General features: G+C 50.9%; 1 protein-coding gene across 1 annotated transcript in view; it reads right to left on the bottom strand.

The window, feature by feature from the left end:
- Positions 1-227: 227 nt before the first annotated feature.
- LOC122380052 (FAD-dependent oxidoreductase domain-containing protein 2-like) overlaps positions 228-14,985 on the bottom strand; it is a 43,694-nt gene continuing 28,936 nt past the window's right edge. Inside the window, exons 9-12 of the mRNA XM_043362825.1 lie at positions 10,797-10,962; positions 2,340-2,465; positions 1,672-1,784; positions 228-1,133 (exon numbers count right to left, since the gene is read on the bottom strand). Of these exons, the coding sequence (XP_043218760.1) occupies positions 907-1,133; positions 1,672-1,784; positions 2,340-2,465; positions 10,797-10,962 (632 nt within the window). The 3' untranslated portion in view covers positions 228-906. The remainder of the gene's footprint in view (positions 1,134-1,671; positions 1,785-2,339; positions 2,466-10,796; positions 10,963-14,985) is intronic.

The following is a 14,985-nucleotide window of genomic DNA, read 5'->3' on the forward strand; positions in this document are numbered from 1 at the left end:
GCCGATTGTGCTCAAATTTGGCACATCGCTAGAAACCGGTCAGTAGGGTGCCGTGCACAAGTCAGTTGGAGGTACCCCCTCGAAATTTCGCACGTGCAAGACTCACCCCCTCGCTCGCTCCGTTAGTCGCCCCAAAAGGCGCTATACTGGTATTATTATTTGAGTCATATCACCCAACCACTGCTCGGAAGTCGTCTACGTCTGCTCTGGAAAAAAAACCACATAGATGCGCTTTACGTTATATATTTTGCTATAAAAATAAGCTCACATAAACGTCAGGTCATGCAAATAGCTGCAGCCATTCCAAAAACAACACAAGCATAACTGACTGTTCCCAAAAATAGTCGACATAAGTAAATGCAGCCGCAACCGCTTCACATAGCACAAAATGCCCAATAACATTTTGACACCGCTGCCAGCAAACATACGAGAGGGACACCTCATGATCGCGAGTGGGTGGGGACCTGAGCCAACTCTGCTGTGATAGGGTATTCTTTTTGGGCGTTTTTGGTTGTCATTCCTTCCCACAGTGAGTTGGAAGGTTGAGGGACAGGCAGGATGTCCTAGCCATAGATTCTTTCCCATTTGCGAGCGTCGGACGTGAATCAAGAGCAAACCAACAACTGGCTCCAAAAGAAGGAATAGGTAATTATTAGCTGTAGACATACAAGGGACTCGGCAGTCGGCATTAGTCGAGACTGAAGCCAGACGCGTTTCCTCTCGCTTTCATATTCATCTCCAGACACAATTTGCATCGGTGGATTGCGCGTCGTTTGGTCACCCCGCTCGAACGTGCCACAAGGGAGCGGTGGGGCTGTTGTGCCTTCCTTCTGTAGCTCGGCGGTCCCGTAGGTGCCATTCCAACCACAGGGGGAGCGAACAACACTGCTGTATCGGCGGCAGCGGTTAACTGCAGAACAGCGGCCGCTGCCGGTTGGTGAGCGCGTGGCGCAGGCAGCTGCTGCGGCTATAGTGGCGCAGGTCGCGGTGTAGACACGCCTCTAGGAATCTCCTCAGCGGCAGGAGGTGGCTGGTGGGTGCTGTCCAGTCGGTGAGGAAGTCCTCCAGAATGTGGTGGACCCGGCTGGCCGCTGGGAGTGACCGGCCCGATGGACGCAGCAGCATCGCCGACTCTGGGGGCAAGGGATGACGACGCAGTCAGGGGTGGGCCGGGAACGAGCTGGGCTGGGTCTCACACGGGGCCAGTAGTCCTTAGGGGATTACCCATTAGCTCATGATAGTTCATCATGGGAATCATAGTTCATGATAGCGTGAAGTCAGTTTGTTTTTCTTCATTGTGGGATGGATGTGCCATTGATAAAAGAAGATTTATTAACTGGAGCATCGCATGGGAAGAATCGATTTGTAACGGCCTTTATTTTCTCTAAACCTTTACTGTGGGATAACCACTAGTGCTGGAGCATGTGCCAAAAGATCTGCCGTCTTTCAATTGTGGTCTCAAGGGTCTGTACGTAAATGTCATGCCCGACGTGATAACACAATTTTGAACAGGGCTGCGAGTGCGGAGTCGATAAATTTTCGGTGACTCCGACTCCGATTCCGGCTCTCAACCATCAAAGCCGACCCGGACAAAACTATCGACTCCGACTCCGACTCCGCAGCCCGGGTGTTGAATGCGAACACATCATGGGTCCAAACGATTGCACTTACCACTGGGTGGGTGCTGGTAGAAGTACACCACGGGGTGAAGGAAGTTGGACTTCTCGGCGTGCAGAGGATCGGAGATGGCTCGGTCCCACCGGAACGTGTCCTGATCCGGACCGCTGTGAACGAGATCCAGTCATGGACTGTGTCAAGGCCCTATCATTTACGCTGTCAGGAAAGACAAGGGGTCTGCTCCAGTCGCACTTCCTAACACCTCTAAACTCCTCCAAGATTGTTTCCCTGTTCCAGTGGCAGCTCTAGGCCCTACAAAGCCAAGGAGGGCCCTGCTCCAACCTCCTATCTTGCTCTTGGATGAGTTTAGAGGCGTTAGGAAGTGCGACTGGAACAGACCCAAAGTTGCGTTACGATAAACGAGGCCAATGTATCAAAGACGGGACCAAGGTATGGTAGACAAGACGACAAATGTATGAGAACTCACATCAGACGCTAGTCTTTATTAGCATATCAGCAGTCAGCGCACTGCACATATGCCTCGGATCTACAAACTTTACAAATGTTCACGAACTTCCCTTCTTAGCCACCTTAGCTCTTTCTCCCCGGTTTCCGTGATCACGCACCTGCACTGCTCTCTGTGTCCAAACAAGGATGTCCCACACCGTACACACCGCATGACGTAGGAATATTGTACTCAAACTCCCTTCGTTGTGGCTCACCTGAACTCCTCCCCATACTCGAGCGACATGACTAGCAGCTGGTCGGCCCTGTGGCCGGTGGTCTCCGTGAAACGATGTAGCATCGCCACCGGAAACTCTGGGACCAGCAGGAACCCCTCACGACCACTGAAACATGGGCACCAACGGGGCTTTGTTTTGTTTTGTTGGGTTAGGCCCTTTCGGTCCAATGAGACCATTTCAGAGCCGGAAGGATGATAGGAATTAGGGGGAGACATTGGTCTGGGCAGGCACCCTAGTGAGTCGCCGGGGCTGAGCCCGTCCAGAGGACAGGCCACCCAGCCCCAAGGCACTCACTGCACCCGGCTACGGGGTGCGCTCCCTCGGGAGCAGCGGTGCCGCTCCAAGGGAGCAGCCCGCATGAGATAAAGTTGCCTGTCCAGCCCGGAGGGGGGGGGGGGGGTTGCGGCGTGGAGGAGAAGGATTTCAGTATCCTCAGTGGCGCAGCCAGAACTCTGGCGACGGGGGTGAGAGACGGTCGCGATGGGCCCCCCAGCAAAGTGGGCCCCCCTCAACCAAATGGGGCCCCTTACCAACAACGAAAGTTCAGATCATTGTCATCATTATACCAGTCAAATCGGGGAAAAGGACAAATATCTCTTGATCTGAAGAGGCACGCAAAAAACAACAGCATATTTACAGAAACACGACCATTCTGCCCATATTTGATGGACAGCGTGCAATTGATGGCCAGTGGCCACTCAAAGGGTCGGGCTAGGTCAAAAGGCTTTTAAAAAGCTCAACATCAGTTTTTCGACTGTTACTTTTGATATAGGAGAGGAGGTAGAGTTATGACATTGTCTTGAAGGTGTTAATCATCCATACGGATCGGTTGATGACCATCATGAACTTCTCAAGTAAGGGCATGACCTTGATCTGCGGTCACATTTTGTAGTTGAACTTTTTATGTGAAATTATAGGTGGCTCATTCGATGCATGTTAACAAGAGAATGATGACAAAGTAAATGTCTCATAGTTTTTCTCACCAAAGTCCTTGCAAAAATTCTTAGCAAAACTGTTTTGGTAAAATGCGACTATTTAGATGGTTTTGCCGGTTTTACCCTCTGCTCTGTTGCCAAACCATTGACATGAGGCATTGAGGTCAAATCTTAAAAGCGAAAGCGTTTTGAAAGGCCTATCGAATGAGTTGTTCCGCAAAGCTCTAGCTCTTTGGTTCACGAGTTATACGGTTATTTGTGAAAAATATAAAAACAAGAATTTTTTCGTCGTAATCTTTGTGTTTATCATAATTTCATCATAATTTCATCTTCAATGACCTCAGCGATGACCATAATCGAAAAATGATTTCTACGATTCTGAAGCATTCTATAGCTATCCGTTGCTTTTCTCGTCTTTCTAGCCGTTTTAACCCTCGCCGGACCTATTGGTTTTCTACATACGCGCCGGCCGAGGGGGGGGGGGGGCGGGTACGACCCCCCCTCGCCGTTTCGCCCCTGGTGGAGCTAGCGCGTCGCGGAAAAAACGAGCGTGTGCGCCATTACGAGACGCAGAGATTGGTACCCGATTTTAAGGTCCTAGGTCAACCGGTGACCTCTGAGGTCAGGTCAAGTGCCCCAGGGTACGGTTCAGTTTTTGGTGAATAACTTCGCAAAAAACGGCCGCAGAGCCGCGATTTTGGCAGCATCGTGTTCGCCTCGCTCAGGCGCGTCGAATGATATACTTTTTGTTCGGGTCACGTCAACTTGGGGTGTTGACCTCAGGTCAAGGTCAGGTCAGCACCCCCAGGTCACGAAGTTGGTCGAAAGAGGTCATGTCGCATATCATTCGATTCGGCAGGTCTTCCTGAGTCCATTGGTGGCTTTCTCGACTCGCTAGCTCAATTTGATCGGGAGTTATTGACGAAAAACTAATATGACCTTGATGACGTCATAAATGACGTCACGGCAGGTCAACATTGCAAAAGTGACGCATCTAACCTTGCAAGGAGTGCATCAAATCACGATTCTGTGTGCTTGAGATAGTTGGAGATCGTTCCCGGCGCCAGAATAGCAGTTTTCATTTTTCCCCATTGACTTATAATGGTGAGGTCACGAAAATGACCTGACCTCATATGACCCTTAGGAAAAATCCGAGATATACAAGTTGTGAGACTCATAATGGATACTAGATCCTGCAAGTTTCATTTCCCTGTGACATCTCCTCTGGCAGTGAGGGCGTTGCGAAGTTGCGACATCTGAAGACCGTGCAGAGGTTCACTTATGACGTCATAGGTCAGTGACCTGACCTGACCCAAAAATGCGGTTGGTGTCAAAAGATGCGGCTTGGATCAAAGGTCAGGTATGCCAAGTTTCAGCTCTCTATCGCCAGCGTGTTCGGAGCTATCGCGAAAAAACCCTATGGGGGGGGGGGCGGCACCCGCCCCCCCCCCCTCGGCCGGCGAGGGTTAAATTATGATCGGGTTTGGCCGATACGCCCCCCCCCCCCATGGCTGATTGCACGAGTTACAGAGCTCTATCGAACCCACTTTCAGCGCGCTATAGCTTTTTATGTCCTCGAGTGTCGAAATAGGCGAAACTTTTCCTTCGATGAACATGATGACGTGTGCTTTGGTCTGAACTGCAATATGACTGAAGCAATTTCTCCATGATTTTCGACGCTCTTTAGAAAGCCGCCTACCGCCGCACTTGTCGCTACGTGACCCTGGAGTCAGGTTAGAAGGGGATATTCAAACACCCCTCAGCAGGGCATATTTTAACATACTGACTGCGTCCCATTTTGGGACGCAGCCCCCTGCCTTTGGGACGTAGCCCTCGCGAAATTTGGACCACTGCGTCCCACACTGAAATGCCACGGTTTCAGCCGAAAAGTGCGAGCAAAAATAAGTAACATGCCTCGGTCTTTTACTGTGTAAAAGATGTTGGCTTTCCGATTGCTTTGTGCCCTGATTTACTATGTACCTAAGCACATACATGCCCTCTCCAGTCCTTGTGCCCTGCCCTACCCTTGGTCATACACCTTATTATGTTCTTCCCTACTATACCCCTAGGATATGTGCCCTGCCCAGTGCCCTGTCCTTAGACCTTAGGTCTTGTACTTTGCCATGCCCTTTCTTCAGGCCCTGTGCCCTGCTCTGCATTCAGGCCCTGTGCCCCGCTCTGCCCTGCCCTCAAACACGATACTTTATATATTCTGCCTTGAAATTGTATGCGCTGTTTTCCCGTCTTTAGGCTCCGTGCCCTGCTCTACCCTAGTTTGAGGCCCCGTGCCCTTCTCTGCCCTCAAGCCTTGTGACACGTCCTGCCATCAGACCCCGTGCCGCTGCCTTGTCTTCAGGTAGGTACTGTGCCCTGCCCTGCCATCAGGCCTTGTGCCTTCCCATGTCCTCATGCCCCGGCCCCGCGCCCATCCTCGAGCCTAATGCCTTGCCCTGCCTCAGGCCCTGTCCTGTCATGTTCTGCTTCCAGGCCTCATGTGCATTGCCCTGCCCTTAGACCCTGTGCCCTATTCTGCCATTAAGCCTTATGCGTTGCATCGCCCTCAGGCCCGTGCCCTGCCTCGCCCTAAGTTGCTGTGCTCTGCCCTGTCGTCAGGCCTTGTGCCGTCCCATGCCATCAGACCCTGTGTCCTACTCTGCCCTCAAGCCCTGTATTCTGCATTGCCCTAAGGTCTCGTGTCCCATGCCCGCCCTCAGGCTCTGTGCCCTGCCCTGTCATCAGGCCCTGTGGTGTCTCCCGCCCTCAGGTCCCGTGCCGTTTCCCGTCCTCATGCCCCGTGCCCTTACCTGTCCTCAGAACCCGCGCTTTGTTCTGCCTTCATGCCCTGAGCCTTGCCCTGCCCTCAGGCCCCATACCCTGGCCCTGTTTCACCGGTGATAGCAGCACGCTGCTATTACACGTGTCAAATTGGGTTTCCATGGATACATCAACAGGGCCATTGCTCAAACACTACCACAAGTATGACGTCAGCTCGCGGAATTTGATAGCAGCGTCCATGAAACACCGCCCACGTCTTGTCATACCTTCGGGGCCCGAAGGTATGACAAGACGTGGGCGGTGTTTCGGGCCTTGTGCCATACCTGTGTCTTATGTCTTGCTCTACCTTTAGGTATTATTTCTTGCCCTGCTCTAAGATCCTGCATGTTGCCCTGCCATCAGGTGTGTTGATCATCAGGTGTTCTAAGGCCCTGTGTCTTGCACTTCTCTCCGGCCTTGTGTAATGATAGCCTAAGACCTGCGCCTTGCCTTGCCCTCGGACCCTGCATCCTACCCAGCCCTCAAGTATCCGTCTTATCTTAGCTTCATGGCCTGTGCCTGCCCTGTCCTTAGGGCTCAGACTCTGTGTCCTGCCCTTCCCTAAAGTCCTGTTTAGAGATGTCAAGTTGGAGCCCGCAGGCCCGGAGCCTGGCCCAAAATCCGGCCCTACAGGGCTTTTGCATGCACAGTGGATTGTATCATTGTTTTGAGGTACCTCATCGAAACGCATCGACTGATATGCGACATGATCTATCTTGGTCACGAAATGACCTTAATGTGAGGTCAAGTTCTGACCTTGACATTTCGAGGTAAAAATGAGAGAAGAACGATCGTGCAAACGAAAATTCTCTACCTTTTTTTAGTTCAAAAGCTTTTCATGAAACCTACCTATATTGACAAAAATTGTAATTTTACTCGTTTTTGGCTATGGAGCCTCAACCGTTGATCTCAACTCAATTCTGACGAAATATTGACGAAAGAGCTGTTCAAGATATATCGATTGCTTTTCTCCTATCGATTGCGCCCTCCTAGCTATCATAGTTTTTGAGATACCGGCACGTTTTCCGAAAAAAAATATCGCATCATTGCGAAGTTTCACATTTGATGGCATACGGTCAGATCAGGGCCGTCATGGCCGTCTGGCCATAGGAGGATATAGAGGGGGCCACGGGGCCATGCTCCCCCCCCCCCCAAAGCGCCCGGAAATGGCACAAAATCGACACATTTCTGGGCATAATAATTAAACAAAGGAACTTCCATTGGGAAAAGTTTGGGTTATATTACATGATAGGCAGTAAGGAAGCGAAATCCGAAGCATCCAAAGCATCCGTTCATCTAAAGCATTAATCTATGATGGATTTTTTATGTAGCTTTAAAATCCGATGATTTCTTGTCACAACTTAGGTGGGTACTGTTTGACCTTACGTCATCTAATTATTTCAAACACATAGTATCTTCAATGCAAATTGGCAATGTTTCACACGTCAACCTCTATTTTGAATCGATTGATAAGGGTGAAAAACGCATGAAGAGACGTATGTATCACATTTTAATCATGTGCATATTCATTTTTATTCTCCAAGCATAGGTACAATTTGGTGCGTCAAGGGGGTCAAACACGCCCAACGTCGTTCAGGAAAACGAGTGACTAACAACAATGTAAATGTCATGAAATCGCCGGTCCGCCCTTTGAATGCGGATAAAGAACGCACTACGACTGGGCGAATTTCGAGACTGGCCAAAAGCAATCACAGCCCGCTCCCAATATCCCGCTTGCAGTGCCCCTCCACCAGCACAGTACACAATGTATCTGTACATTATCTCACTTGCATTATATACTATTTCGCTTGCAATGTGCCCTTTCCGATCAAAGCGTGTGCCCTATGCCACCTTTGGGACGCAGTGAAAAATCCTTAAAATATGCCCTGCCCCTCAGGGGCGTAAAACTGGAAAGCCTTTGGCCCTGCTCTGCGGGGCGCGGTCGAGCTAGGCAGTAGAGCCAGTTTGGGATATTTACAAGCCCTCGTAAAGCCCTCAAGAATCTGCATAGAGCACAGGCCTTCCAAGACTTCGGGGTTTAGATATCGACAATCGACATGGTCTTTTAAGACCTGCGTGGTGGCTATCAGAGGTCGGTGGGCCCCTCAAAAGCCGGTGCAGGAGCCTCAGGTGTCAGTTTGGAGCCATCATGGACCGGTGTGGGGTCCTGATAAATACCTAGGCGTCAAACCCCTAGACGTCGGGGTGGGGCCCGGCGGTGAGGCAGGCACAGGCCTGAGGAGAAGATTTTCAGATGTCGGCTTGGCAGGGCCCTGCATGGCTTTCTCAGAGGCTGACATATCGTACTGCGGGACCTCCATCATAAGCGGCGGAACGGGAAGGGCACCGGAGCACCGTGCCTCCCTTTGATTTTGGTATTTTAACATTAGCCCTATGGGCGTTTCATGGAAAGAATGGGACCAAAAGTCGGCAGTGCCTCCCCCCCTTAATTGGAGGTGTTCCGCCGCCTCTGACCTCCATGAGCCTCAAAAACCTCTATGGGCCCCCTCACGCTTGGGGTAGGCTTCCTGAAGCATAAAATCTGAGTCTTGAGATGGGCCCATTAGACATGATCTGGGCCATCAATATACATGTGGTGAGTTGACCTATATCAAACATGATATCGGCTCAATCAGGATTGAGATAGGCCCTCTCAGACCCAGACCAGGCACGGAGTACGGACCCTCCCACACTTAGGAAGATCCTTTCATTCCTGAGATGTCTTCTCAGGCCTGAACTGGGCCCTCTCAGACCTGAAATGGGCCCTTCTCAGGCCTGAAGTAGACTCTCAGGCCTCAAATAGGTCCTCTAGGGCCTGAAATGGGCCCTCTCAGGCCTGACATTAGCCCTCTCAGACCTCAAATGGGCCCCTCTCAGGCCTCAGCTAGGTCCTCTAGGGCCTGAATTGGGCGCTCTCAGGCCTGACATTAACCCTCTCAGACCTGAAATTGGCCCTCTCAGACCTGAAATGGGCCCCCTCAGCCCAGAAATGGTCCCTACCATGTCGAAAAAGGGCCCCCTCGTACCGTAACTGGGCCCTCTCAGGTCTGAAATGGTGCCTCTTATGCCTGAAATGGCCCCTCTCAGCCCTCAAACGGGCCCTCTCTGGCCTCAAACGGGCCCTCTCTGGCCTCAAACGGGCCCTCTCTAGCCTCAAACAGGCCCTCTAGGGCATGAAATGGGCCCTCTCAAGCTTGAAATGGACCCCCTCAGGCCTGAAATGGGCCCCTCTCAGGCCTGAAAAGGGCCCTATCAGGCCTCAAACATGCCCTCTAGGGCCTGAAATGGACCCCTTCAGGCCTAAAATGGGCCCTCACAGCATCAAATGGGCCCTCTCAGGCCTGAAATGGGCCCCTCTCAGGCCTCAAATAGGTCCTTTAAGGCCTGAAATGGGCCCTCTAGGGCCTGAAATGGGCCCTCTCAGGCCTGACATTAGCCCTATCAGTCCTGAAATGGGCCCCTCTTAGGCCTCAAATAGGCCCTCTAGGGCCTGAAATGGGCCCTCTCAGGCCTGACATTAGCCCTCTCAGACCTGAAATGGCCCCCTCAGCCCGGCAATGTCGAAAAAGGGCCCCCTCGTACCGTAACTGGGCCCTCTCAGGTCTGAAATGGTGCCTGAAATGGGCCCCTCTCAGCCCTGAAACGGGCCCTCTCTGGCCTCAAACGGGCCCTCTCTAGCCCCAAACAGGCCCTCTAGGGCATGAAATGGGCCCTCTCAAGCTTGAAATGGGCCCCCTCAGGTCTGAAATGGGCCCCTCTCAGGCCTGAAATGGGCCCTATCAGGCCTCAAACATGCCCTCTAGGGCCTGAAATGGACCCCTTCAGGCCTGAAATGGGCCCTCACAGGCATCAAATGGGCCCTCTCAGGCCTGAAATGGGGCCTCTCAGGCTTCAAACAGGCCCTCTAGGGCCTGAAATGGGCCTCTCAAGCTTCAAATGGGCCCCTTCAGGCCTGAAATGGGCCCTCACAGACCTGAAATGGGCCCTCTCAGGCCTGAAATGGCCCTCTCATGCCATGGAACGGGCCCTCCTAGGCATTGGATTAGTTCAATCGGGCCTTGGATGTACCCTCTTAAATCATAAAATAGGACTATAAATCCTAAAGGGGGGGGGGGCTATCAGGCCTGAAAACTGTTTTTCAGTCCTATGACGGACCTTGACATTATGATAAAAAAATGTCAGGCTGCATAACGTTACAGTTAGAATCGACGGTGGGCCCCTAGGATAAGAGACGGGGTGAGATCTCACCCCTTTCACCCCCCCTGGCTGCGCCACTGAGTATCCTGAGGATAGAAGCACGGAACGGTGACCAACGGGGCATGACACAAGCAAGTTTACTTGTGTCCGGTTCGTTTGATAAATATTCACTGACACAGATAACATTAAATTTGAGAGAAGATCACTTGAGACAAATTTTGGCTACTGCACACACTCTCCCTGAAACCACATCAGTAATTATTTGCAATGTAACAGCCACCGCGCGGCCGCTTGCCGGCCGACTTGTGCTGCGGCACAGCATAACTTCAGGCGCTTACCACTTCTGCCATCTAGCGGTAGTACTGAGAAACGCTGTACGGCTTTGCTCACTCTCGGCGGGACATTTCAATGCAAAACTGAGAGAAGCCTCGATTACATTTGCAGCGCATTAGCACAGCCAGATAAAACAAATGTCGGCAACAAACCTCACCTTTGGAAGACGATAATATCACACAGCACGGAGAACATCTGATACGGTCCGGCAGCCGTGTTGAGGCGCCGCACCATAACATTCAGTAGTTCGCTCAGCGGCCACGAGGTGGCAGGCCAGGCGGACCGGTGGTTCCGCCACTCGAGGATCCGGTGCAATGCCCGGGCTGAGGGGAGGGGGCATGCAGCCGTGAGGTTATGGTAATTGGAGCTAATAGCGATTAGTTCCGGTGAGAGCTGGTGATCGAGCCTCGATGACAGCAAGCGAAGGGTGGCTCGTGACAGTCAGATTTCACCGGTGTTATCGTTTCGCACTTTCTGAAATGAATTGATATATATCTTGGGTTTGCTTGAGTTTGCTACTTCTCTCTCTCTCTTCCGGTTTCCACCGGCGGTTTATTAATCAATACAGAAAAAATAGGCAAATAAGGTATGTAGTTTGAGTCAACGAACAAAAACATAGTGAATAGATAGATGGCGCCACCGGCTGGCAAGGATACAGGAGCTCAGATGGATTAGTAATGTTAGAGACAAGACAGTTAGTTGTTAGTGAAGGTTGGTAAAGGAGGTGACGCCATCATTAACAACAAAAAGTCAGAGTGAAAAACGGCCAGCATTGCCCCTCCTCGGACGGGTAACCGTTGACCTCCAGCCAGCGTGCGCGCCGTCGATTAAACGGTCGCGGCGCCGTCGTAGGTGGCGGTAGATGGCGCCAGCATGCCGTAGCGCCGACCGGCGGCACAGCCGCCCGGCCGTCGGCGCCACGGCGGTAAAGCCATCAGGCCGCCGGCGCCACGGCGGCGCAGCCCTCGGATGATTGTGCCGCGGGGCGGCGCAGCCCACAGCCGATGGTACTCCGGCAGCGTGGCCGCCGGGTCGCCGGCGCCCCAGCAGTACAGCCCCCAGGCTGACGGTGAAGCAACGGCACAGCCCCCGGACCCCGGGGCCGCGACAGTACAGCCATCAGGCCCCCGGCGCCGCGGCGGCACAGCCCCCCGGACGAGGGCGCCGCGGCGGCGCAGCAAACAACCGACAGCGCCACGGCGGCACAGCGACCGGCGCCCCAGCGGCACAGCCCTCGAGCTGACGGTGACACGACGGTACAGCCTTCGGGCCGCCAGCGCAGCGGCGATGGATCCTTCAGGCAGTCGGTGTTGCGGCGGTTCAGCCCCACGGCTGACGATACTGCAGTGATACAGTTGGCGGGCTGCTGGTTATGCAGTGGTGCAACCCTCGCGTTGACGGCGCCGCCGCCGGTGCTGCAGTACCTGCAGTGGTACAACGCCCGCGCTGCAGGCGATGCAGTGGCTCAGCACCACGGGCTGTCAGTGCTGCAGTGGTGCACTCCCGGACTGCCGGCGCCGCAGCGGGACTCCCGGATCGCCAGCGCCGCAGCGGAACAGTCACCGGGGCGCCAGCGCCGCAGCGGCGGAGACCCGGCCACATCAGGTCGCCGGTTGGAGTGCCGATGATGGGCGGTGCAACTAGCTGTCAACGCCGCGGGCTGGTGGAGTCTGGAGAACGGGGATGTGTGTGATAAACGCAAGTCATGACATCGGCCGAGGCAGAAGGCGAGATAGGATGTTACAATAAAAAGTGAGACCGAGTGACCACTCTGACAGAAAGAAGTGAAGTAAACCAAGTTCAATGAAATCAGGCGCTGTGGACAGGGTATAGGGCTGCAACGATTCCTGAGGCCCTGCCCACAAACGCAAAGTTAAGATGAATAACGTAAATTGTGTGAACGAGCCTGGTGGATGACTTAAAAGTAACTTAATTATTTGTTAATATTGGTCAAAGAAAATTAACTTCGTAACTTTCTTGAAAAGTGACTTACTCAATGGAACATCATGAATGTCGGGTATTTTACTAGCAATGATATTATTCCAGATTCCCGGAGCTCTGGCAAATAGAGTAAACTGATAGTAATTACGCAATCTGTGGTTGGGTATAACACGACCTGACAGCGATAGCACTTGCCCAGAGAAATGTTGATTACTACGTGTTTCACGCAATGGGTTACTTAAAATGAATTTAGTGGCCATGATATTTGGAAGCTTCCCACGAAGGTAGTCATGAAGGATGCAGAGGAGTTGGTATTTAACTAGATCATCAAACTTAAGCAGCTTGAGCTCTTTGAAGAGAGGGGAGCTATGTGTTCCGGGGGAAACCCCAGCTACAATGCGGATAGCACGTTTCTGCGCAACGATGATTGGTTGAAGAGACGTACGATAATTAGAGCCCCAAATACATGCGCAGTAGGTAAGATAAGGTTGGATAAGTGAGTTGTAAAGCAGTGTTGATAATTCTTTATTAAGCAGGTATCTGGCTCTGCCAATGATACCAGTCTGACGACTAACTATACCTGTCACTTTGCTAATGTGGGATTTAAATTTGAGATTTTCGTCTATGAGTACTCCCAAGTATTTTACTGTGCTGGCATGCGTTATTTCGCCTTTTGAAACAGGGATACATATGTTAATGTCTGCATCGTCATTAGAGTAAACCTGATATGCAGTCTTCTGAATCGATAGAGAGAGCCTGTTAGCATGCAGCCATGAAGTAATCCTAGGAAACGATTGGTTTATCATATCTTGCAATTCAGGTTTGGACGGCGCGGAATAAAAGACCGCCGTATCATCTGCAAAGAGCAAAAATTTGGCGATGGGGCAAACTTGATAAAGATCATTAATATAAAGTAGAAATAGGACAGGTCCTAAAACAGAACCTTGCGGGACTCCGCACAATAGCTGTCTTGCACTAGAGAGGGCATGGTCAAGCTTGACTCGATGGCTTCTATCAGACAGATAGGAAGAAATCATACTAACGGCATTGTCAGATATGGCATATCTTTTTAGCTTTCTCAGTAATATATCGAAGTTAACCGTGTCAAAGGCACGAGCAAGGTCAAGGTACACACCAACAGTCTTATTGTTGGAAATGAGATTGTCAGTGATAAACTGGTGCAAAATTGAAATAGGCATGTATGTAGAATGGTTGGATCTGAAGCCAAATTGATAATCATAAATAATATTATGCCTGACAAGAAATGACGTGAGCTGGTTATACATAATAACCTCAAAAACTTTTGAAATAACAGGTAGTACTGAAATGGGTCTGTAACTACTAAACAGAGATCTGGATCCGTTCTTGTAGACTGGCGTGATAACTGCAATCTTCAGAGGAGCAGGGAATGTCAGGCTTGAGATACACAGATTTATCAGATGTGTCAGCTGCAAAATGATTTGGGATACAATCTTCTTCAATAATTTGGCACTAAGGCCATCAATACCAGCTCCAGTTTCCTTCAAATTTAGGACAATGGACATAACTTCATCTTCAGTGACAGGACTGAATGACATCAGCTCATCAGTAATAAAATTATCCATATAGTCAAGGGGATCAACATCACTGGGACCAAGGGCAGCATCAAGATTAGGTGCAACCTTACTGTAATAGTCATTGAATGACTCAGCTATTAATTGCGGATCAGTGGTAGCACAATCATCAAGAAGAAACCTTGCTGCCGGAGTAGCTTTGTTTTTACATTTTTGAGTAGCCAGAAGTAAATCTTTCCATAACAGCCTAGGATTAAGTTTGTTCTTATGGAACTGCTTTTGAAAGTATTGCTTCTTTGCATGACGCATGGTCAGTCTTAAAGTATTTCTGTACCTCTTGTATTGCAGCTCGTTTTCAGAGCTACGATCTCTAAGGAACCTTTTCAGGAGCTTACTTCTAGTATTAATGCTACGCAATATAGCCGGAGTGACCCAGGGCTGGATGGGAGTAGTTTTTCTGCTGGAAGAAATTGTTGAGAACTTTTCAATTTCATTCCCGATGGTAGTCATAAATACATCACAGGCCTGGTCCGGGCATTGGATGGATGTGAATCCAGAGAACTTCCTTGAAATACTTAATTTTAGCTCGTCTAGTTTAGCAAAATTAAACTTCTTCGATACAGGAACTGCATTTACATTACTGCCCCCAGATTTAATTAGGCTGGAGGAGCAGAACACAGCTTGGTGATCTGCTATTCCACAGCAGATGGTTCCACTGTGAGTAACTGTGCTCAAAGAGTTTGTAAATATGTTATCAATTAGGGTCTCAGAGAAATGTGGGGCAGAGGATATTCGAGTTGGGAGAGTTATAGTAGGATAAAACCCAAAAGAATTTAAGCAGTCCATGAAAGT

The sequence above is a fragment of the Amphibalanus amphitrite genome, unplaced genomic scaffold, assembly GCF_019059575.1.
Source record: "Amphibalanus amphitrite isolate SeventyFive unplaced genomic scaffold, NRLGWU_Aamphi_draft 000090F_arrow, whole genome shotgun sequence".
NCBI lineage: Eukaryota > Metazoa > Arthropoda > Thecostraca > Balanomorpha > Balanidae > Amphibalanus > Amphibalanus amphitrite.